The sequence below is a fragment of the Pezoporus occidentalis genome, unplaced genomic scaffold (genome assembly GCF_034315485.1).
Source record: "Pezoporus occidentalis ecotype Australia unplaced genomic scaffold, CSIRO_AGI_Poc_V1 ctg63, whole genome shotgun sequence".
NCBI lineage: Eukaryota > Metazoa > Chordata > Aves > Psittaciformes > Psittacidae > Pezoporus > Pezoporus occidentalis.
The window spans coordinates 4,770,661-4,795,627 of NW_026915977.1; the positions used below are offsets into that span (position 1 = coordinate 4,770,661).

The 24,967-nt window shown below is 43.0% G+C and overlaps 1 protein-coding gene across 2 annotated transcripts in view; it reads left to right on the top strand.

Annotated features, from left to right (window-relative positions):
- Positions 1–4,181: 4,181 nt before the first annotated feature.
- Positions 4,182–24,967, top strand: part of LOC134174753 (sodium/hydrogen exchanger 2-like) — a 28,855-nt gene continuing 8,069 nt past the window's right edge. The window contains exons 1-9 of one of the 2 annotated variants that reach the window (XM_062639986.1): positions 4,182–5,073; positions 6,039–6,502; positions 6,860–7,110; positions 10,844–11,061; positions 14,874–15,070; positions 19,876–19,965; positions 21,970–22,040; positions 23,194–23,358; positions 24,063–24,177. In XM_062639986.1, the coding sequence (XP_062495970.1) occupies positions 4,797–5,073; positions 6,039–6,502; positions 6,860–7,110; positions 10,844–11,061; positions 14,874–15,070; positions 19,876–19,965; positions 21,970–22,040; positions 23,194–23,358; positions 24,063–24,177 (1,848 nt within the window). In that variant the 5' untranslated portion in view covers positions 4,182–4,796. The remainder of the gene's footprint in view (positions 5,074–6,038; positions 6,503–6,859; positions 7,111–10,843; positions 11,062–14,873; positions 15,071–19,875; positions 19,966–21,969; positions 22,041–23,193; positions 23,359–24,062; positions 24,178–24,967) is intronic. The other variant, XM_062639987.1, reaches the window with a different exon arrangement.

Sequence of the window (24,967 nt, forward strand, 5' to 3'; positions counted from 1 at the left end):
CCTGTGAGGGTGGTGAGGCACTGGAATGGGTTGCCCAGGGAGGTTGTGAATGCTCCATCCCTGGCAGTGTTCAAGGCCAGGTTGGACGAAGCCTTGGGTGAGATGCTCCATGGCAGGGGGGTTGGAACTACATGATCTTAAGGTCCTTTCCAACACTAACTATTCTATGATCTCCTAAAAATTAAGGAGTATTAAAAGTATTATTTAATAGAAGAAATCGTGTATCACCACCTGAATATGAATCTGATTTGTGGTTGTGTCAGTTGTGGATGTGTCTCTGGAAACCAAAGTTTGGAGTTTAAATCAGGCAAGTATTTCTTTAGATTAGCAAAAGGAGAAGAAGTGGGTACTTTAAGGCCACAATTACAGGCTTCTCCAATTAGAATGGTGAAGAAAAATATTAAAGCCCATTTAGTTTACAAGTGATTTAAGCGGTTGTGCAAAGTGCTCAAACTGTTATTGACAAAAGCAGCATCCAAAGAGAAGTCAGTGCCAGAATGATTAAAATGGTACTCAGCCTGGCATTGCCCTGTAGGAATTCTTTAAGACCTGTGTTAATTAGGTGTTGCTAATTGTAAAGCTGTGATGGCTGCTGCGTTGTGGCTGCTGTTTGCAGTGAGAGCAGTATGGAAACTGTGCGGAGGTTGTATGGAGAAAGCAGGTACAAGGCAAGAAGATTCTGGATCTTGTGGCTACTGATAGCAGAGGGCTGTTTGTCAGACTCTCTCCGTTTAGCAAATAAAATCGTCAGTGATAAATCTGTGTTTTTCAAGTTGGCAAAATGTTAAGCAATGAACCATAAAATGTGCATCTAGTGTTCTATACATCCTCTGCAGCTTCCTGATGGTGAGAGAGCGTGGGCAAAGAGAATGTCTTATTCTTTTGATTTATTCTTCTTCACTCGTTTCTTGGTAATGTTGCATTTTGTTCAAATTCTCATTAAAACCAGATTTTTGAATGAAGTCAGTGCTGTTAAATTAAATATCCCTTCTTGCCTGAGCTCTGTGGGGTGCTCATGAGTTAAGCAGCACATCAGTTCATCCAGCTCACTGCAATGCTAAGTTGGTTTCTCAATATATTCATAGCCTGTGAAAGGCTGAGGAAAAACATATGCTATAACTTTGAATTTTAAGGGGCTTTCCATTCCAGCTGTCCGGAGCAGCTGCGAGTGTGATCCTTTCCAGCAAGGGAAGTGTGATGAGGGGCTTGGTCTCAATTTCAGTTCCCATTAAATCTTGCTGAACTGCCTGTCAGCGTTATGTGTCTTCTGTGTTTGCTCACAGGCCTGTGTACGGATGGAGGTATGTGCTCTTCTGTCCTGGACCTTCAGAGAGACCAGTATTTCATGTGCAGTCTTCACTGGGCATGTTAAAATGCAATGGAAAATGCAGGTAGTGAGGAGGAGAAGCTGAAAAATAAGGTGATTGTTTGAGTTATGAGCTTGGCAGACTTTTTAAGACAGTTATACTGTGTGATCCCTTGTGCTGGATATGTCTGGGAGGCCCCAGTCCACCATATGATTTTCACGTTATCAACCATAAACTGTGAAACTCTGAGTGCTTGTAGCTGAGTAAATATTTAAATGATTTTCTGATTTGAGGCCCAAATAATACGGAAAGTCTTTGTGGTACAGCAGCTAAAAGGTGCGCAAGTTATTTTTCTTTCCCCCTATATAAGGCATAAGCTTATTCACATTTCTCATTTATAATTTTCAGTAGCTGATATATGAATTTCAGGAGGTGATGGAAACTGTGGTTTAGTTTACAAATATTTCTTTTTTTGTTAAATGATACATGCATTCACAGTGATAAAGAAGAGTTGAAGTATACTTAGGAGTAATTACACATCAGGAAGGTAGGGAAAGGTTTCACTTCCATCCTTCTTCTCTCAAAGTAAGTAAAGAGAAATAATGTGTTGCCATCAATTAAGGAGTATAAAGAATTAAAACAGTTATTTTAACATAACATTTTCATTGCATGAGCCTGAATTCTGGTCGCTGTTACTATATCACACAATACTCTGTTCTTCTCGTAGTCCTCTTCATTCCAGCAGGGGCAAGGTACTTGTCAATACAATTATGGGCATCAGAATTTAGCTTGGAAACCTAAAATCGGGGAAAGCACATTACATTAGAAAGAAAATGAAAGCATGTCAATGGGTGTGTGATCAAATGGTACTCGCATTAAAAAGTTGTTCAATAATATCAATATCCATTAAAAGAGGAACAGCATATATTCTGTTATCATAGAACTTTGGAAAAACATTCTGCCTTTGGCTTTCGGTTTATTTATAACTAATATGCAATGAACAAGTATGCAAGTAAGAATTTAAGTGTAGTAACAAGTGTATTTATATAGAACTTCAGGGTAAACCGACGCACCCAGAAAGATGAGTTTTGGAATCCTAAAAGCAAACTTGAAGGTTCTCACTGTCGAGAAATACAATGACCACAATATTTGCAAAGGGTCTTTAATTATCCTTGTGCAGGTCTAGGAATGGCAAGCCCGTAATTAGAGTGAGAAGAGATGGAGCTTTTAAGAGAGACACTTGAAGGCCTGCAGGATGAAAGCCGGTGTGCAGCGAGGGGCTGCACTGATTGTCTGCGCGGACCCTTGTTGAAGAAAGGAGCAGAGACAAGAGAAAGCAGGACACGGATTCATTAGAAACTCTGCACAGGGTACTGGCTCAGGCTCTTTCCCCCTCTGTTAACATTTACTATCTTAAGGTGTGTTTAGCTCTGTTTGGGCAGAGAGCTTTGGTGAGCAGTTAAGGTAAATAAGTACACGAGTGTCTTTTTGCTTCACCTGTTAACTGCTTAGCCCTTAAGTTCACTTATAAAATCAGGACCTTTACTTGAAAACAGTGAGGCATGTTTTAATGTTCTTTTCTCTTTTGACCTTCCTCAGATACCATCCCAACTCTGTTGGGTTTTTTTCTGGTTCCATTATCAAATAGATATTGATTCTACCCACAGACTCGTTTTCCAGATAGCTCTCTTCAGCTTACTGCAGGTCTTTTTTTTCCTTCCAAGATGCAAACATTTCATTTTTAGCTTAAGGTAAATATAAGCGATTATTAACTTCTGTTTTTAAAATGGAGCATTTGGGATGGAGGAGAAGGGGAGCTTGGCAAAACTCCTTGTCCATGCCACCAAATGGAACAAGTCTTTAAACTCTCAAATTTAGCACCAAATATTTCAGCAGAAAGAGGAAATATGATGGCTTGGAACGTGAGCCTGGGCTCAGAACTGCTTCCATGGCTCTTAGCTCTGGCTAAGTAATTTCTTAATCACTTCTTAATTGCTGTTAAAAGCACGATATTCTCTCTCCTTTGGAGTAACAAGGGATCCTGTCTTCTCATGTCTTCCTCTCTTCCCTGTTCCAGACCGTGTGGAATTGAACCATGGAACAGAGATGGAGGAAAACCTTGTGGAATTTCTCTCCTCCAAGTGTCTGTCCTGCAATTTTGATTACTTTTAAAATATACAAAGGGAGAAGTGGCAGCGAGCTTAAACTAGCTTGGTTTGCTAGAAGACTGCTCTAATGAGAGGAGCGTTGCTTTGCGTTAAAGTCAGCAAGTGTGGTAAAGGCACACTTCAAATTCAAATTATCCATGCTAAAGGATACACTCCGTGAGTGTATCGCTGCATCTCTCCTGTCTCCCAAAGTTTATCCTCCTCTGGCTTTACAGCTAAGATCAGAAACGGGGAGCTCACACGGTACTGAAAGCCCAGGATCTGAGTCTGCATGGTCTTGGGCTCTCACTTACAGCGGAGAAGGGGGTCACCAGCTTGTTATTGCCAGCTCAATTTTGGTGTCATTTAAGCAGCTGAAGAGAAACAAATAGGCCATCGATCAGTCTAGCAACAGCCTGGGGCCCCTGTACTTTAATTATGTGTGTTCTTTGGACCAAATTTATCCCTGTTGAAACAGCATCAGCTTAATGAAACTCCACAATGGAGGAATTTGGCCCAGTATGTTTATACTCTACATATGTTTAAACGTCTACATTAGATGTTTATATATCTAATACTGTTGCAAATAACATTTTATTTTTGGCTCTTCTGCTTTTGTAAGCAAGCTCATCGAGCTTCTGGTGCCATTCCAAGTAGGCAGGAGAGGTAAAGAGAACTCTTCCTGTGTTATAAGAAGAAGCTTTCAGCAGTTGTTGAAATACACAGGTGACCTCTGCCCAGCACAACACTGCAGCTCTGTATTTAGCCTAAGATGGGATGCTTTGCTGGATTTACAGTGGAAGCTGTGGTTACCAGTAATGCTGCTGTGTGTTCCCTCTGTGGGCACTGGAGATATCCACTGAAGTCTACTATAAGATGGGTCCATTTCTGGATGAGGCTGATGTGAGACCTGTTCCATCAAAGCCCAGCTGCCAACTTCACCCTCCAAAAAGGGTTGCTGGGAGACTGGAAGTCAAAATATGTCAAGAGTTAGGAGTAAAGACAACTTATCCCTTTCTCAAGCATGCAAAGGTGTGCTATTGGTCGGGGGGTGCACGAGGCATTTCTTCAAGGAACCTTCTGCAGGAGGAGCCTATTTGGGTGCACCTTTGTGGTGCCAAAGGGTGCAATTCTCCAGCACGGTCTCCCAGCTGGAAACTAATGGGAGGAGAGTCAGTGTGGGGCGGAGCGGCTGCTCCTCTCTTTGCAGCAACCCATGCAGTGAGGGCGAGCTGAGCTCCAGTCTCCAGCAGTGCTCCCAACCCCTCACTGCAGCAGTGGGAGCTGCTGAGCAGGAGCAGGCAGTGCCCAAAATTCCTGTGGCTGGCAGCTTCCAGGGAAAATGGAGCATCAGAGGCCAGGGAGCAAAGCTGCAGCTGCTCTCCTAGCCTGGTCCTTGCTCTTCTCTGTCCTCCAAGCCACCAGGGTCAGAGCTCTGCAGGGATCCCCACCAATGCCACAGTTAGAGGATGTCATCTCGGAGAACATCAGCTGGGCTGCAGAGGAAGCTCAGGGCAACGAATCCTCAGAGCACGCGTTCTTCTCTCCGGATTATCAGCATGTCCAAGTCCCCTTTGAAATCACCCTCTGGATCATGCTTGCATCCTTGGCCAAAATAGGTAAGGCATCTTGAGGGGATGAGGAAGGACAAGGGTCTCTGTGGAGATGGCGTGGGCAGGAGTGGCCACTGCTTCACCAATCTTGGAGCCTGAGATAACATGCCAAGTCCTAAAGATGCACAGATTGTGTGCCGGACATGCTGCACACATAGAAAATAAATACTCGGTTGCATTTGTGGTTGGAAATGATGTTTTTCCATCTGGAAGTTCACACCTGTGCATGCTGTTGCTGTTAGTAGGAAGAATATCAGGCTTTCTATGAAAGAATTTTATTTAACTGCAGTATGTACCAATGTATGCATTCATCTCAGTTCGCTTGCGAGCGAAGCTATGTGCAGGTTGTCCACTGACACCTTCATCTTCAAATGAAAATGCCTTGTTCTTAAAAACCTTAAGTACTTGTGGTTGTCTGCATTTCTCTCTAGCAGTGGGTGTTGCACAAGGCTGACTCAACTGGCGTGTTTTAAATGTTGCCTTTAGCTTTAAGTGTTAATGATTAAGTAATATTAAAAGTGGCACCATTTATAATTGGGAATGCTTTTTGTGAGTTTTTTTTTTTATTTTTAGTGTATAGAATCTGTATTGTTTAAAATTAGCAGTTGCTGTTTATGTAGGTGCTGAAGATGGGCCTCTTGACTAGATTGCATCATAAGTAATTCCAAAAATGTTTTTATTTATGCAGGTGATTTCGTTTTTCTTTTTGTGTATTACCTGAAAATATGTCTTTAAGCTTATGCCATGATGGAATGCAGCCTGAACCAACAGTAATTTTAGAAAGTTTGGTATTTTCAGTGATCTTTTAGATCTTGTAGCAAATTTTTGATTGAGTGACTCCACCTTAACTGTGGGCATTGATTACTACTACCCTAAGGTGTAGCCTGCTGGAAGTGGGGGCATGTTTGGTGCTATTTAGCCAGTTTGGGCTGGTAAGATAATATGGTTTTCATCTATCCATCCCCTTCCAGGGTTTCATCTCTATAACAAGCTGCCTTCTGTTGTTCCCGAAAGCTGTTTATTGATATTTGTAGGACTCATCATGGGGGGGATCATCTACGGTTTAAATGACAAGTCACCACCTGTTATGGACAGCGACATCTTTTTCCTGTACCTCCTGCCACCCATCGTCCTTGATGCAGGTTACTTCATGCCCAGCCGTCCCTTTTTTGAGAACATTGGTACAATCCTCCTCTATGCAGTCGTGGGGACAATATGGAATGTGTTTGGGATCGGCTTCTCCCTGTATGGGATCTGCCAGGTGAAAGCCTTTCGCCTGCAGGATGTGTCATTGCTCCACAATCTCCTGTTCGGCAGCCTGATCGCTGCTGTGGATCCCGTGGCGGTGTTGGCTGTGTTTGAAGAGATACACGTCAATGAAAAGCTACACATTTTGGTCTTTGGTGAATCGCTCCTGAATGATGCCGTGACGGTGGTAAGGATTAGCCTTTATTTTGAGTATTTAATGTTCAGATGAAGGGTGGGCTGGTGCTGAGAGGTGGGATGTGAGATCTGCAGAGGGAAAAAGCATCAACGGTCTCTTCTAGCAGAGGGCTTCTGGCCCACTTCTCTAGGGTGAGGTCCTTGAAGCTCTCGGGTGAACATCTCTTCGACTGCATAGAGATGTAAATGCATATGACTGCCACAGCGCTCCCGTGGTAGGAACCCAGCTGCCAAAGATGCCGACTCCTCGCTGTCGGATACCCCAGCAGCATATTTTAGTGTCACTGCTACATATGGCCATGTCTGGTTAATATCTTGTTAACATCTGGTTTTCATGTTTTTCACCCAGGTACTCTACAAGCTATTTCGATCTTTCTGTGAAATGCCCACCATCAAAACTGCGGATGTTTTTGCTGGAGTTGGAAAGTTCTTCGTGGTTGGGCTTGGAGGAGTCCTAGTAGGTCTTATTTTTGGGATGACCGCTGCCTTTACCACGCGATTCACCAAGGATATCCGTGTCATCGAGCCGCTCTTTGTCTTCCTATACAGCTACCTTTCCTACCTCACTGCTGAAATGTTTCACCTCTCGGGGATTGTGGCGTAAGTACATCCCAGCATCTCATCTGTCCAGGAAAGATTTCTGGCTATATTTATTGAAAACTAACAGAAAAAGATTGAAGTTTGCTTAGTCGGAAATCTCTGTATAGCAGTGAACAGTGAGTATAAGAGCCTGTGGAAGAGTTGAGAGGTATAACCCCATTTCACACATTACACAATAACACATCGATGGTAATAGCTGCAAGTCACAAGCAATCCAGATGATTCCTGCTGGGCAAGCTTCCGATGGCTGACTGCTTTATGGAGGTTATTGAGGAATGTTTATTTGAGCTCCATGGTTTTTGTTTGGAAATCCTGGGCATTCAAGCAGTGAGATGTCTAGTAGATTTACCAGAGCCAGAAGAGGCTTTCTTGGCATATTTCATTTTTTCCATGTTTGGCCTAGCCAAAACCAACATTTGAAGAGCTGCAAGGAGTATTTAATCAACTCCTCAGCCAAGTTTGGTCTTGGATAATAACATTAATGGTCAAAGAAAGCTCACCTTGGAAAGCAGAAACAGATGAAAAACAGAGTGATTCAGTCATGGTTTCTGTGGGCTGGTAGCCACTGAATTTGGCTCTCCTACTCAGACTAAGCCAGCTGGCACTGAGGGTCACAACCAACTATTTAATATTTCCCAAAAGACAGACTGCATGGACAGCTACAGTGTAAACAACTGTAAATCTGATAATAATGAAGATAAACCATTCCTATATCTTGCAGATTTTGTTTCCTCGAATGGTTAATAGGAGCAATATCCTAGCATTACTGAAAACAATTCTAGCTCTGGGAATAAGTAAAAGAAAGCCTATTTATAGCAGTGTAAGACAGAACAGTGAAATAAACATGCTGCATAATCATCATGGAGCAGAAAACATTCAATCCTAATGGTGTCTCCTTCTATCAATCGCAATCTACTATACCCATTATGGAACCCATTTTCTATTCTTTTGAATAATGCATTGTCTCTAAAGCAAAACAATTGCAAAGGCAGCTGATTCCTGCACTGCTGGTCTTATAATTGCCAAATTATAAATGCCTCTTTTATATATCTTGATTTCAAACAATTCATTCATTTGTGACCAGGGAATACTGCATTGTAAAAAGCAGATCTTGGCAGTTTGTTCTTTGAAAAAACAGTTTGATTGCCAAAAAAAATCGACTCTACATAGTCAAAAATATACAAAATAAATAAAATCTGTGAATGCAGCTCAATCTGCTAAACAGCTCTGCATGTGTGTTTTACCTTCATTTGGTCTTCTTTTGGTTTTATCTTTTCCTCTTGCCTTAGCATCAGTGTCCATCTTTGAAGCTGTGACAAGACAGGTCAAGTTTATTCCTTCTCTGTGAATCTGGTTTGAACCCCTATCCGTTCATGAATAAGTGCTCCCAAACCACAGCTCTGGAAGTCACTTGCCCAGAAATGCTTGTTGGATTTCTTACTTCTTAGCTGGAACTGTTTTACCCACTATTTATTGAGGCAGGAACAGAAGAGTTTATTATTTTCTTTTTAGCCTGTGCTTCAATCTCTGGTACGTCTTCTGGCTCAGTGCTTTGTGCAAAGTGGGTCACTCTGAAAAGGATAAATCAAAAAAGACCTGTTTAAGGAAATTTTAAGGCATTGGTACATTTTACTCAGGACATGAAAGAGGTGCACTTATGCAAGGTTAGACAAAAAAAGTCTCACAATGCCGGATAAGATGGAATCTCTTTCCCCAGCAAGAGTATCTTGTCTATCCTAAGTCTGACCTTTCATATCCTGCTCCTTTGCTGCAAGTCCTCTCCCTGAAGTTCAGCTTTAATTTCAGACAAACTCAAATGTTTTTTTCCTTCAAAACAGGTATGGGTTTATTTCATGGCAATGAGGAAACACAAATAAGAATTATTTTAAAGAGAAAGGAATAGAAATGTGTGGGTTTATTGTTGTTTGGGTTTTGTTTGTTTGGGTTGGTTTTGTTTGTAAGTTTGGGTTGTTTTGTTTGAATCTAAAGCCCAGTAATCGATAACTTGCAGTTGGTGGAAGTGCATTTTCATTTGAAACAGTATTTTCTTTTCCTTTTTTTCCAACCACATATCTGATAAGTATCTTCCCATAATGGTGTTGCTAATTTTCCTAGTGCTTTAGAAATGAATGTAGACCAGAAACGAATAAAATGGTTTTCCATTCCTTTGTCTAGGTCCAAGAATAGATGCTGAGTTGTGGCAGCGAAGATGTGGTAGAGATTCACTGATGAGCTAAGAAAAGAGCCATTATTCTGCTTCTGTTAGCAGCAGTACAGGTCAGGAGCAGCAATGCAGTGACCTAACACTGTCTTCCTGAAATAGCTATGGAAGACAGGACTGGGGACTTTGGTTTTGTACAAGTTATAAGCCCACAACCAGAGCACAGTCAGCTCTGCCTGTCTGAAAGCTCCTATGTTAGGTGGGGCATGGGGGGCAACCCTGTTTTCATCAAAGCCCAGATAAAGCAAAGAATCTTTTGGGGGAATTCTGGAGTTAAATCATAGAATGGTTTGTTTTGGAAGGGACCTTCAAAGCTCATCTAGTCCAGCCCCTGCAATGAGCAGGGACATCTTCAACTAAATCAGGTTGTTTAAAATCACGTCCAGCCTGCCCTTGAATGTCTCTGGGGGCAGTGTGTCTGCCACCTCTCTGGGCAACCCGTGCCAGTATTTTACCACCCTGAGTGTAAAGAATTTTCTCCTCACATCCAGCCTGAATGTCCCTCTTTTAGCTTGAAACCATCCCCCCTCTTCCTCTTGCAACAGGCTCTGCTAAAAAGTCTTTCCCTGCTAAAAATCTTTCTTATAGGCCCCTGTTTTAATGTGATGGTTTCACTGCAAAGCAATAACTGCATGGCTGTTTTCTCAATAGCTCTTAGCTGAGAAGATACGTTCTGGATAATGTGCTGCGGAGGTTACTACCTATCTTAACACCTATTTGCACCTATGCAGGTCACTTAACTGTCCTGGTCACAGCTAGTGCTTAAAGTCAGTCTGCCAGACCCAGGGGCACTTCTGCAAGCCAAGGACCTACCTCTTTGTGCACTTGTCTGTGTGATATAAGAAAGGGAATTGCCATGATGTCCCTTTGAAAGCAATTTTAAAATTAATAAAACTTCGTGTAGATGACCTTAAAATTATCAATGGAAGTCAGATCTTGGAAACCTATAAGTCATTTTGCTATTTCTGGTACAATATTTAGAGCAAAGTGTTTCTGTCCAGGTTGAAATATAAAAAATGGAGCTTCGACTCTTTGGGCACTCAACTGTTTTGATCTTCTAAGATTGCTGGCCTCAAAATGTACTGATTTGCAAAGCTGATGAATTAGGCTATCCTCATGTACCCTGTAACTTGAAGAACCAATTATCCATGGAAAATTGCAAGGCAATTGCAAGATTAGAGTTTGGCAAAGTTAAAATGCTGAAAGCAGTGTATTATGATGGGAAGGGTTGGGTGTTGTTAATTGTAGGTATTGCTGTGTGGCTGTGATAAATGCAATACATAGTGAGTCAATTACCTGTTAAAAACCAGATTCAGACAGTCTTGGCAACATTTATGGTTTCTATTGTCCTGGTGTTCCTCCTGATTTCATTGGACTGATGTAGGAGGTGAATCACTACACTGAGATGTCTGCAAACATGTAAAACTCGATGGAGCCTTTCTTTTCTTTATACATGACAATGTGTTAGTTTTATGTGCTTAGGTATAAACATTTATTGTTTCATTCTCCCAGCATCATTGCTTGTGCCATGGGCATGAAACGTTACGTGGAGGCCAACATCTCTCTGAAGTCTCATACCACAGTCAAATACTTCATGAAGATGTGGAGCAGTGTTAGCGATACCCTCATCTTCATCTTCCTTGGAGTTTCCACCATTGGAGAAAATCATGAGTGGAACTGGCCGTACATTTGCTTCACTGTCATTTTCTGTCTTGTTTGGAGAGCACTAGGTATGCTGAAATTATAGGGGGTTTTTGTTTGGTTGCTTTGTTTTAATATATATTATTATTTAGGTGAGTGGAAAATGTAATTCCATTAAATGAGAGCATGCTTGTGCCCCCATCATCCTTTCCTGCTCACTCTGTATGTGTGGTTGTCCCAGGTGTGAATGCAAAGACTGAAGTAGGAGACCCCAGCCAACGCTTTCCTCCTCTATTGTTTGCTCAGTAGCAACTCTTGCATTTTACTACGATTTCCTACTCTGTGCACTCACCATAGACAACACTGGTGCTAAGCAGAAATTCTCATGACATCTGTTTTGTAAATACCTCTGCCTTAGATCCTCTTTTGATTGCTATGATCTCTTCTCCTGTTTCAGTGCTTATTAGACCCTTCGTTTCCTCACAGTAGAAGGGAGACTGTAAGTACGTAGGCTTGGGATCAGAGAGCCATGTAAAATCATGAGGCCTCTGACAGCATATTCTGAACTGCAGAGATTTAAAGGATTTGATTTGTAACAAGTTTGTGTACAGCAGCATCCTTAAGTGGGAAACTGGAGGAACCTTCTAACAGCTGTCACTGGAGATGCTATTCTGCTTTACAGAAGAGCATCTACCCTGCTTACTGCTGGGTAGATGAAAATTGGGACCTGAAATGTGAGAATGCTCCTACTCAAGAACCTCAGATAAGGAGAGAGAATGACAGAACTGCACAGAACTGGAGAATTGCTGAGGTTGGCAGGGACCTCTCAAGATCATTGGGTTCAACCCTTACTTAAACAGGGTCAGCTAGGCAGGACTGTGTCCAAAGAGCTTCTGATTATCTTCTTAGAGGAGACTCTGCGTGTTCCCTGGTAAACTTATTGCAGTGTTTGACCAATCTCACAGTGACCAAGATTTGGTGATAACAAGAGGACGAGAGCTGTGTATTAAAAATTTTCCTGATAATTGTGCCTAAAGATTATTTTCTTGATCACTTGTGATGAAAACCTGAGTCCTGGTCCCAGAATACTCTGGAATCCTATTTTCCTGCATTGCAAATGACCAGAAAAACAAATACACTGCTCTGTGTCCCCAGTTGCATCTTTGCACTGAATTGGTGCTTCAGAGAGACCGTTTCTCTGCTGTTTCTTACACTGTGCAGTTACTGTCACCAAAGTGAGTGCAGTGCCTACCTTCCCATTTATGGAAGTTTTTCTATATTAACTATATCTGCAAGTATAACAGCACACATTTTGGCAAAGAATTTGACAGCTAAAACCCATTCAACAGGATTTATGCTTACAAACCACTGAGTCAGAGTGAACTCAAATTTGATAGACACTTCAAGAAATTGCTTAAATAGGATTGGCCATGATTAGCAAGACATAGCAGAATGGGTTTCATTAACTGTTAATACATGCCAAGGTTTGTTGTAATAACTGCACCATAAATGCACTTGGAAACATGCTTATTAGTTGTGTGGACGTTCAAATGTTTTACTATGGTAAAATGGTTTTCTCTAAATTATTTGCTCTCGTTCTTAGTTTGACTTTTCTCAGTTCAAAAAATTCTTCACTGCAAGACATAAGGAACATAATAACATCACAAGATCCCCTGGCTCTCTAAACACAGCTCCTCTGATTGCATTCTCAAATTATACAGCATGTTATTAGGGAAGAGCTCAGTGCTGCAGTTAGGGAAGAAAACCCTTTTTCCATGCAAAATCTCCCTTGATTTAAATAAGAACACACAAACCAGGTCTGAAAAATCATCTTGCACATCTCATTCCAAGCAGGGTGTCCCTTTTCTGCAGCACCTTGCTGGGGAGCCATAGGTGTACCGGGAGGGCATGAGCTGGGTAGGGTGCTGCAGAGGCTGGGCACTCCTGTCTTGGAGGTGGTGGCTGAGGTGAGATCCTGACGTGCTCAGACCCATCTGGCAGCTATGGACATGCTTGAGGCGCTGATCCAGAAATGGGAGGCACTCATAGTTTGCTTGCAGGAATCGGGGACTTTGAGATCAATACTGGGGCTAGTGCCTGAGCTGTGATCTTGTCCCCTATTGGACCCTCCTTGTGCTGTTAAACAAGAAATGATTCTGCTGAAGCCTGAGACCTGGAATTACTTCAATGTAGGAGAGATCAGCTAAAATGCAAAACGCATTAATCGCATTACAGCACTGATATTCTACCATTATCCAAGCACTGGGGAGGTTTCCTTCTGCGCTTTCTCAAGGTCTATCTCCAGAAGAAAATATATTCTGCTCAAAATGATGAACTGTATGTCAGGTCTTGGGGAAAACTGGCCTTGAGTTAGTTTAGGGAATGCTAATGATAATTTATGAGGAACGATTAAATTAAAACAAAGGCCATGATATCAGCTGAATTAAATTTTGTTCCTTTAAATCATCAGCACTGCCTGAGCTTTACAGTAGCCGCAGATGTGAGCTGAGGTATGCTTTATTTCATTTGCTTTATTTAAAGTTCAAAAGAGCCTTGAAACTGATGTACTTCACATCTGCTGGTCTGGATCCGAGCTCCATGGAGATCTGGAGGTGGGGAAGGTGTTGCAAGGTTGAGTTTGCTATTCCTGAAACATCCCCAGCTTTTTGTTTTCTTCAAACCGGTCTGATGTGCAGTCAGATATTTTGAGTTGTATGTGTGTGGGAAGATGTTTGATATGTACATTACAGGTGCGTTATTTTGGAGGTTTATTTCTTCTCCAAACACCCTTTAGAAAAGCAGCAGTGCTGTGGATCCAGCTAATTCCTAGTTAAAGTCAGTGTCAGTCTGTGTCATCAGTTCTAAAAATGGCCATTAATCTTCAGGAAATAAGATGTTTATCATATCTGTTGGTATTAGATCGTGGCTTACTGATTTAAGGTCCGACTTTCTGTACCTTTCTGTATCTGTTTATGTATTTGCAAATGACTATAAATTTCATCAGTTATCGTGTCACCTTATGTCGTCTTAAGTTCATACAACATAAATCTTTGAGTGGAAGGTTTGTGAAGAAGCAACATTTCCACCGGCAGAGTAGAGCTGCTTATCCAAGCTGCTGCTTGGAAGCTTTTGGAAATTGGAGGGTAATCTGTGGCTAAACTGTTGATGATCATTTGCCTTGAGAACAATCTGAGCAATTTACTCATTTGTTTGCACTAATCAGAGTAAATCAATTAATATTTCAATTCAGTTTTTGGAATCTGGTTCTGTGTCATTTTACGAGTGAAGTTTTGGCTGGCACATGACTATAAAAACTTTCATTAACCACCATCAAAATAAATGTGCTAATAGATCCTATGTTGCCAATAGTTCTTGTTTGTATTTATCAGTATTTGGCTGATGCTTAACACCAAGTCACCAGGTAAGCAGTATATTCTGGGATCCGTGGTCATTGGAGCAGGATGAGAACCCTAAAACTCCCCTGCACAGTTCAGAGTCCTTCTGAAGGAAGCTCTGGTTTCCCAGCTGGGCTGTAATAAGCACAAGGTTGAGTTAAAAAGCAAGAGAATTTGCTACAAGATGAACTACCTAAAACTACATTTTATAGTACAATTCATAGTTGTACAAACTCCCAAAACTGTGGCCAGTCAATGGTGGTGTAATACCCCAAATCAGAAATGCATCAGGGATTAGTTTGTAAGTGGACAACTCAAACACAGGCCTGTTGGACCAGGCTGGAAGAAAAACCCTTCTCCAGTGGCATACTTGGAGCATCCCTTGTTCCCTGGCCAGTTCCTCATGCCTTTTAGCAGTTCAGAGGTGTTTTACAGTATAATGCATTGAGTTGTATCTAATTGCTCTTTTTGTTTGATGTGCTCCCATCTTCTTTCCTGCTTTTCAGGGGTTCTTGTGCTGACTTTCTTTGTGAACAGATTTCATGTGAACACCATCACCACCAAAGACCAATTCATTATAGCATACGGGGGTCTCCGAGGAGCCATTTGTTTCTCTTTGGTTTTCTTGCTGCCTGACTTTCACAGAAAGAAGCTCTTCATTGCGGCAACAACTGTTGTCATCCTCTTCACCGTGTTTGTACAGGTAAAAACAATCTTGCTGTCATTAGCAGATGTAGACAATAAGCATGATTTTCTCTTTTCCAATAGCCAGTACCAAACTATTAGGTGGATACAAGGATTTTCCAGTCATTAAATCTTTCCCTCTATGGAGTGGTTAGGCATATGAAAACTTCAAGTTTTTACTGAAAGAAGCAGAAGGTTTGAGAGGTTGACTAGCAGTTGTTGCCTTGCAACACGTGCTGTGCATTTTCCATGATAACTTGTCCCATCTTTTATCCGGTCCATCCGTAGTGGGATAGCAGCTTTGAAAATTGTGAAGAATGATGCTGGCATAGGTTTCCTCTCTAAAGCAGTGCTTTTATGTGTTTTATGTGAGAGCAAAGCCAACACAAATCAACCTCTACAACTAATTTGCTGTTTGAGCAAGGTAAGAACCACTTGTTATTGGAGGCCTTGTCATGAAATGAAATGCTACCTGAGCCATGCGTGAAATGAAGATCAGTTTTCCTGATGCCAGAGGTGAGAAGATGGAAGATGTTGGAGATGTTCCAAATCCCCTGAACGAGGGCAGCAAGAACTGGAAGAAGTTTATAGTTTGGTCGTCTCAGCTTTGATAGTTCACAAGTGGGACAAATTTAAAGGGGCCTAATTTGGGGGGAGTGACTTTTTAATGGTTTCTGAAAATGAGTTTTATCGGGGCACCCAACAGCGGAAGCAACAACAGTCATTAGTTTATTTTGTATTTTGTGTCTCTGTCTGAGATGTTTTCATATTCATGCAGCAAAGCAGCTGCAGTTATTTTGTGATGATGCAGCAAGAAGGGGATTGCTTTAACTCTTCCATTGGAACAAAAACCCAGCTTTGGGTGTGTTACTTGTTATAAAAGCAACGAAAATCAGAAGCGAATAGAAAAGTCAGCACTTTTGATTAATTTGCCTCTAATCTTTCTTCTATAACTGATCCCTGAGCCCTGTTGCTACCTGCTTTCTCTTTCTGCCCTGGTGATTCTTGGCTTGTTTCCTACCCACCACCAAAGCTTCTGTGAGCGAGTTCAACCTGCCCAGATCATGCAGCAGCTGCTAGGGTTGGAGAGGGAGATGGACCCTCAGAGCGCTGATTGCTCCAAGATAGTTGGTTTATTGTTTGAAGCATGGTACTTCTTCCCCCCCGTTTTAAAGACTGATTTCTGTGAGTGTCTTTTGAGTACGTTTTGCAAAGCCCAGTCGTACAGAGGCCGTAGGAGCATCTGCAGCCTAGGCTGCTCTTTGGCACCATGAGCAGTGCCACATCTGACCTCAGCCCACAGCTGCATCCTGGGCGAGGATGGACAGTCCGCAGCTGGGGCAGAACTTGGTGCTGGTATTGCTCTGCTTACTGATCATATGCTGTTATTTTTGACGGATTCTGCTTTAGCACCTTTCCAGGTCTGTGATGGAGAGAGCTTTTCTCTCCCTCGGGCACAGGCTGGGGTTGTAAGGAGTTGTTGAGCTCGGGAGGAGCAGGCAGGCAGCATTGCTCTGACATCTAGTGGTAAAAGCATCCTTGCAGCCTTCTGTGTGATGATTTTGGAGGTGTCTCCCTGCTCTTTGCCCAGCAGCAAGTCTGTAAGGGCAAGGCTCCTTTCGGGCTTTCTTTGAAATACACATTTTAGTTCACCTTGCAAACAATGTCATGTTTGGAGGAGAATGTGGTGGGGAAATCTGAGTTGTCTGGTCCTGAAGTGAACAGCACTGATGTCTGCCTGGTGTGCACCATCCCAGAAAGTTAAGCATGGGTCTCCATAGGGTTGAGGCAAGCAGGATGAGGGTCTGGGAAAGATGCCATGCAGAAAAGCTCCCCAGGAGCTCCTGCTGAAGAGCATGAGGTCCATGCACAGCTGCTGACCTGGGACTGCCCTCTTCCTGCCCTTGGATGGAGGAAGCAGAGAAGCAGCCGGGGCTCTGGGAGCTGGTGGGTCACGGTGAGAGCTGCTGAGTGGCCCCATGGCTGAGTATCAGTCCACAAGAGCAAATTCCTTTCGCTTGGCCTCCCTGAGCCCCTTAGGTGTGGGTGTTGGGCACTTGGGCTATGTGGAGGATTGGTGTTGGCTCTCTGCTTCCCCACATCCACCTAATCCACATCAGGAGCTGAAAACACGGTCAACGTGTGACATGCTGATGGGCTGGGAGCTGAGACCCGCGGGGCAGCTGGACCGGGCACAGCTTTCAGACTGAAAGGAGGGAGCAGGGGCCAGGGGTGGGGGGAACGTACTAAGGTGGAGGTTGACGAGTTTTAAGATGCAAATGTGGGTCAGAAATTGAAAAGACACGGTCACTAGGCACGTCCGCTCATGCAGAGACGCTCTTGAGTCTCAGACAAAGGTTGTTCTAAGGCAGCAGCTCTATTCTGCCGAGGGCTCGGAAAATCCTTCCCAGGACTGGGAAAAGGGCTTTTGTGTAACCTCAAAGCTCAACTGGTGATGTCATCTCCATGCGAAAGGGTGAGAGTTAAACAGGGTCCCCTGTGGGTACGTGTCGGAGGGACGACCCCTTGACCTTCAACCATTCAGCAGGAGCATAGTGTCTATAAAGACAGACTTTGCTCAGGCTCAAGATACCTGCAGTATTGTGTAGCTGAGGCCACCACGGCAACAGGGAGGGGGGAAATAAGCTGAAACAGAAGGATATGAACTTTTCAACGCTGCATCTCAGCATATACATACACAAATAGGAACATGTATTAAGATGAACCGTTACAAACGATTCCTACAGCTACTGCTGCCAGCCACGTTGATGGACGCATTACTGAAGAATTAATATCCTTAATATCCCAGCACCTTTGATGGTGCTCTGTCACTTTGGGTGGAAAGGACAAGTGAAACACTGGCTACAAACCAGCTTCTGTAGACAGTGGACTTCTGTTGCTGTTATTTTGTACAATAAGTTTTCTTTATATTCTCAGTGATATCAGTACAGACTTGGCAGGGGGTGTCTGTGTTAAGATAGGACACAAACCAGGTGAGAAATTATCTGGCCTCTTTTAAGCTGGGGAAGGCCAGCAAAGCATCTTGTCGGAGCACAAACTGACTTTGTTTTCTTGGGAATCCTGATCACACTCTTTGAAAAGCCTCATGCTACATAAACCAGTGATCAACATGTTAACATTGGGCTTGTCCATACATGGGTCTATCAGTGCATTACACAACCCAAGAAATTAACCTATTTTGGCCTTTTTTGACTCAGTTGCGTAAGGCTGTTCCCACAATGAGCCTGGTTAATAATTTTGAGAAGTTTGACTGAGCAATTATCAGGTCCTCAGTGCTTCTGAGCAGGCCTGGATATGCACCATGTAGCCCAGAAAGTCCTTCAAGAAGCTGTGGCCTTGGAATGTTGCAAAAAGCCATTGTTCTTCCTTTTAGTGTGGTTTAAAAATGAAATAGCACGTTCTCCGTTTGAAGTTCACTCTCTCAGCCTATTGGCCTCTGACCTCTTGCATGAAATTGCTAGCAAATGTAATAATTAAGAGTGGTTTTTTTCCCTTTTTTGGCACATGTGTGAGTTTCTTTCATTTGATTTGGGTATTTTTGTTGTTTGTTGCCTGAACCGTCCCATTATCTATTGGATCACTGGTGGTAGAAAACATTGTATGAGCCACAATAGAGTTGTCAGCATCTGGTGATGCACTTTTAATGAATTATTGCAAGTGGGTGGAGGAGCATAGCAGGGGTCCTGTAGGTGTGCTGTGAAATAACACATGGTCTGAAATAGCACATGGGATTTCACTGATTGTGAAGGTCAGGAAGGGCCAAAGGAATTCAGGAGTTTAAGTTTGTGATTCCTGGTCACAAAACTCCAAAAGGCCACTTTAAAATGAAAACAAATGCAGGTGATTACCCACTGAAGGCAAGAGATCAATTACATAGTCTCTACTTAATTTTTATAATATCTGTTATTTCTGAATTTGTGAGTTTTATGTTATTTATTCTGAATAGAAATGCTTTTTTTATTGCTATTAGCTATTAAAATGACACATTAATTGTTTCTGCAATTAAAAATGTGTTCAGCTCTCCTCCGTGCCAGCATTTGTGACATTCAGAAGTCATAAACATCAACTACTCCATCATTTTTGCAGTAAACATGTCCTAGAAAACTCATTTCATACCAAAGCCAGACTAAGAAATGTAGCACAACAGCATTTTAGAAGTTCTCTCACGAGGCTTAAATGGCATTAAAACTCTTCCCTTGACCCTTCTCACCAGGTGGATACTTTGATTAGTAAACTTAGCCACCGGCAGGCCATCAAAGATCGTTGGGGTAATGATCTGTGACACATAATACTCAAAGTCAGCAGACGAATGCTGGTGGAGGCTCCGTGCTGTGAAGTCTCAAGGACTATCATCGTTTCAGGCATTCAAACTTTGAACGTTTCAAGCCTCTTTCCATCTGGTAGGCTACAAGGAATAGCAAGCCACGGGCTTGACCTTGAAATTATTGGTTGACTTTCTGTGGTCTTTGAGATGCCAGATGAGGAGAGAGCAGAGCGTTTCCCCTCTCTGCCTGCCCCCATCCAGAAGCCTTTGTGTGAGCTCCCATTGACAGGCTGCTACCACAGGCAAACAAAATGTTTGGCTTACAGCTGGGAGAACAATTTCCACTCTTGTTGAAGCTTTGCAGATTTTGCCTTGCTAATAAAGCAGAGCAGATGAGAAGCATCAGCTCAAACACCAGGTCTTGTTCTGGCAGCTGTGGCTCATACCTGTGCTGGTGATATTTTTTTCCCAGTGCAGGTACTACTAAGAACACTTGATGTGAAGAAAGGCTGATTTTTGTCTTTGTGGTTATGCTGCAGGGAATGACCATCCGTCCTCTTGTTGACTTGTTGGCTGTTAAGAGGAAAAGAGAGAGTGCTCCTACAGTGGGAGAGCAGATCCATATTCGGGTAAGTGTATCCATTAAAATGCAGCCAGAGCTTTCCAATATGTGTGGCTGGTAGCAATGTGGTCCTCCTGAAATATGTGTGCCTCTAGGGACTCTACAGATATGCAGTTTCAATCTTATGCAGGTCCCTTTCCAGGTTTAAAGTTTTATGCAGCTTCCTAAGCATGGTTTATTACTTGCACTGGAATAGCAGTCACCAATTTAGGCTGATGTTGCATTAGGTGCTGCACAAACATGACAGAGAAAGATGCTAACTTGCCTAAAAGCTTGTCGTCTAACCTAACTCAAACAGTTCTGTTTCTCTAAAGAGTGAAAGAAAGAAGAAGAAACTTGGTTGCTTTCAGGGTTGGGATCTTCCACGTGTTCATCAGCCACATTGCTGCCATCAGTTTGGGAATTTTTGCAAAAACAGAACAAGAAAATTAGAAAAAGGAGGATAAAGGCTGGAATTATATTGGATGAAACCATAGAAGTTCCCCCTCCCTGGAATTGTTCAAGGCCAGGTTGGATGTGGCTTTGAGCAACCTGCTCTACTGGAAGGTGTCCCTGCCCATGGCAGGGGGTTGGAATGAGATGATTTTTAAGATGGAATTCAGTTCACTCTTGCTCTCACCATCCAAACATTGGCCTTTCTAGTTATAGTGGATTTTTTCAGATGGGGTCAACTCCATGAGGAAGCAGGGTACTCTGCACGTTTAGCTGAGGCTTTGCATTTGCATCTCTGTCCAATGTAAAAGTCTGTTTCTGAACCTCATTGTTTATGCTCAGGCACATTTCCGTGGGTATGGCTCCTTCAGGCATATTTTTATCTTCTTTTTGGATAGCTAGAAATAAAGACATTAGGTCTGAGGACATTTATAAAAACTGTTTGGCATCCTCACAATTAGGTTGTATGGCAGGGCTTTGTCTGAGGTTAACAGAACAGTTCAATAGGCTGAAGAGTCTTTTCCCATCATGAACAGAGAATACTTTCTTCTTTTGTTAGTGTGTGAATAGTAAATCATCTCTGGAAATGTGTTTATTAGGAAATGGGAGCTGAAAACGACTGTGTACCAATTAAGTTAAGTAGGGAAGGCAACAATGCAGGCTGCTGGAAAGCAGGGATGCAGAAGCAGCTTTCTTCCTCAAATTTATTTCTCTGTCTGGAGAGTCGGGGCACTCTTGCTCGCAAGAGTGATGACCAGTGAGGGTGAAGTCGTTTGCTGGTCCTCCAACTACATGGCTGCTAATAGCTAATGGCATTAAACCTGTACCAAGCTGCAGGGCTGAGTCAACAGCTCTGATTTTTTTTTTGTCTCTGACCCCACAAAAGATGTCAGAGCTGGAGGAAGCTCCAGGGACATTGGTATGCCCAAGTGTGGAGGACCATTGACCTGCCGTAGAGCAGAGCCCTCTCCCAGTTGGAGCTGTCAGTAGGAGAGAAAGCAATTTGGGAAATTATAGAGATTTAACTTCTGGGTGGGAAAATCAACCTGTCTGGGATTTTTAATATAATTTCAAACAATAATAATCTTTTTGTATAAGGCACAATGTGGCCAATTATTTCATTTACTGGGAGGCGTCTGGGGGAAGGCAGTATTTATTATTCAAATCAAAACACGTTATCTACATCTGTATGCTGAAGATTCCAATCTCCTGAGACACATTGTCCTCAAAAACCTCAATATGAGCATTTTCTGCTTATCAAGGCCCAATATGCAGGACATGCAAGCCTTCAGCTCTCCTGTAGTATCATAAAGAGCAGATCCACCTCCCTCAGTGATTATTCCTCACTCTCACAGACCTGAAAGCAAGCAGCCAAACCACTTATTGTACTCCAGAGCAGAGGGATATGCGTGGATGACTGGATGGGGAATTAGTCTGACAACCCCTCTCCTTGTTTACCAGTGCACCGAGCTGAAAGCATCTCCCGTTTTGTCTGCTGGCTTTTGGTGTTTGCTGACTGAGTTCATCACATATGCGATACATGCAACCAGTGTATAGCAAAATCCTCTTTTCTGTTTAGTTCTTGGATCATTTGCTGGCTGGCATTGAAGATATATCTGGACACTGGGGACAGTATTACTGGAAAGACAAGTAAGGATTTGCCAAAATACAACTGTGTACATGTGTAGAAAAAATAAGGCTGGTTTCTATTCCCTAAGTTTCCACTGTGGGCAGCTGGATCTCATTCATCCTTGGGTCACAAGGGAGGTGAGAGAGGGACAGCTTTTCCTTGTCCAAGGTGAGACCAGGCTCTTGGGGTGCTTCCCCACTTGCAGGTCACATATTGTGCTTCACCCTAAAAAGACTCTGTTCTCCCCTGCTATTGTTTGTTCCTTTTTGTCCAAAGAAATGAAACAAAAGAGCCACGCCAGCACAACACACAGCCCATGTAGCTTCAGCCTGTCCCTGCCTGCAGCAGTGTTGCCTGTGCTCTCCTGCCTCTCTGGCCATGAAGAAGCTGAGGACCCCAACCCAGCATGTGCACAGTTAAAAGCTAAAAGTATGAAGCACAACTGCTTGTTGTGGACTGACAAATTACAGTGGCTCTCTGCAGATCTCTGTTGCAAAGTGCTCAATTTTCACTGAACTTTGGTAGATTTTACATGTAGGAGGTTTTTTTTTTTTAATTTTTCTTTTAATGCAAACAACCTAAAATATGTTAATAACAATTTATCAGATTTATCCCCTTGGCTGTGCAGGCACAAAGGCAGCTAACTTCATGGTAAGGACTCTGGTTAATGCAGCTGGCAGGGATGTCCTTACGAAGGCCAGTGCTTGGAAGCGCCACTAGAGGGTATGGGAATCGCTGCTGGCTCCCTTCGAGTGGGTTTGTGAACAGCCAGACTTGAGTGTCAGTGTTTGATACCGGCTCGATCTTTTCCAAATGTTGTGCTGCATGCGAGCAGAAAGCGAGAGGAAATGGCTCAAGAGGGGATCTGGAAGTGTTTAAATCTATTGCATCCCTTGGGGCTACTGCATGTACTTGTAGCACTTATAGTAGAGTTCATGTTAAATCTGGCAGTTTGGGGAGCCTTTATTGCATTTGGCAAAGTTTTCCTATCTTAGCTTAAGTACTGTAGTGCATAAATAAATAGGAACTGATCTCTTGGACTGTTGATTTCTGGAAAGAAGGTTGTGGAATATAATGGAATATGGAGTGGTCAAGGGCTATGAACCTGCTGGCTTGCTTTTGCTGCTGGGGTGTTGTGGGAGGAGGCTAAACCCATCTTTTGTTCTCAAACAGATTAGAGTATTTTAACAGCAAATACCTGCAGAAGATCCTACTTCGAGAATACGACCAGCCAAAATCAAGTATCGTGCTTCTCTATGAAAAGCTGGAGCGGAAACACGCCATTGAGCTGGCAGAAGCAGGGCAGCTGGGGCACGGCCTGTCTCACCCATCCTTGCTGTGAGTGCTCCCTCTCCTGCACTTGTTCCCTTTCTGTCACTCGTTCCAACCAGAGGGAGCAGTTACTGAAAGCTTTTGCACACTTCTCAAGCTCCACTGCTCTTCCCTGCTGGGCTGTCCCATGGGAAGGAGGAGCACAGCCTGGACAAATGCCCAGTAAACATGATTTAAAGATTAGTAGGTGGGTATTAAAAATGGTCAGGTGGATGAGCAATGTACTGGCGTGGATGAACACTCTTCATTCATGAAGAGAGGTGAGCCTCTTTTACGTGGAGGCTGACCTGTATCCCCCCTCAGAATGACACAGAAATGGTGCTCTGAGGAAGAGGCTTTTACACCATTTTTTTGATGGCTTTGTGCCGGTGTGTGAACTGAAGGAGCCAACGATGAGAATGAGCATTGGCTGAGATGAAAGGGTCAAATATTTGTGTGTCAGAATGGCCAATCTCATCCCTTACAGAAGGTTCTGCTCTGCCACAGCTCCCCACAGCTATTCTGTCTACCAGAGAGCACATGGATGGGACAGCTCTGATGCAAATACCAAATGCCCCATCTGCAGTGAGCTCCATCTGCAAGAATTATCTGTTGCTTGTGCTCCCTGGTGGTGGAATCTAAAAGGGCTGCCATGAACACTGGGCTTTGGGGACGCAGTGATTGTGCTGCTGAGCATCTTCCAAAATAAGGCATTCTGGTTTTCTTTGCAGCAACAATGACAGGACTGTCATAACAGACACAAAATTGGAGGATACTCTGAATCCGGCTGTCCTGGATAACATACAGGAAATATTGGCAAGGAACCTGTATCGAATAAGGAGAACGGTATAACTTTTCCCTCAATCTGTACTTTAGATGTCCAATAACAAAAGTTATCTCAGTTATCCTAACAGCCTGAGCAGATGTTATGAATATTTACATAATTACTAATGATGTCTCTTTGTGAGCAGAGAATAGTTGGCTGTGTGAAGCCAGATCCAGTTTCCAAGTCAGTGGCACATTTCTGTTTGCAGCATGACAGCTTTTGAAAGGTTCACCCAGTCAGCCTATAATTTCACAAAGTATTTCAGGCATCAGCACCCAGAACCAGAAAGGAGAAAGGAGGAGCACATGGATCTTGAGGCATCAGGTTAACAGATCCAGCAGCTGCAACAGCTCCTGGTTACCTACAGGGATGGGGTTATCCTCACACTGTGTTTTTTCCCATAGAACAGGGCACAGTCAGTGAGCTGTGAGGGAGTCTTAATCTGCAGATGTTTTAAAACTGCTTGGCAGTTCTGCCATGGAACTGGTGCAACTGGTTAAATAGCACAGAAACCATTTGCTGTTTACAGAATAACTTACGAATGCACAGCACCTAGGACTGTGCATTTTAATCGCTGTTCGCACGGCGATACATGGAGCCTTATCCTTAAAATCCACCTAAGCCTTTGTTTTATGGATTACACATGAAATACTGAGTCCTTGGGGATGTGGCTGGTGCTGGCAGCTCAGCACAGAGGGATCAACCTCCCCCTCCTGTGCCTGTCCTGATCCGTGAGAAGCAACTAGATATGGCTGGGAGGGAACCTATAGGAATGGTGAATGGGATGGAGATGAAGGCACACCTCTTGTT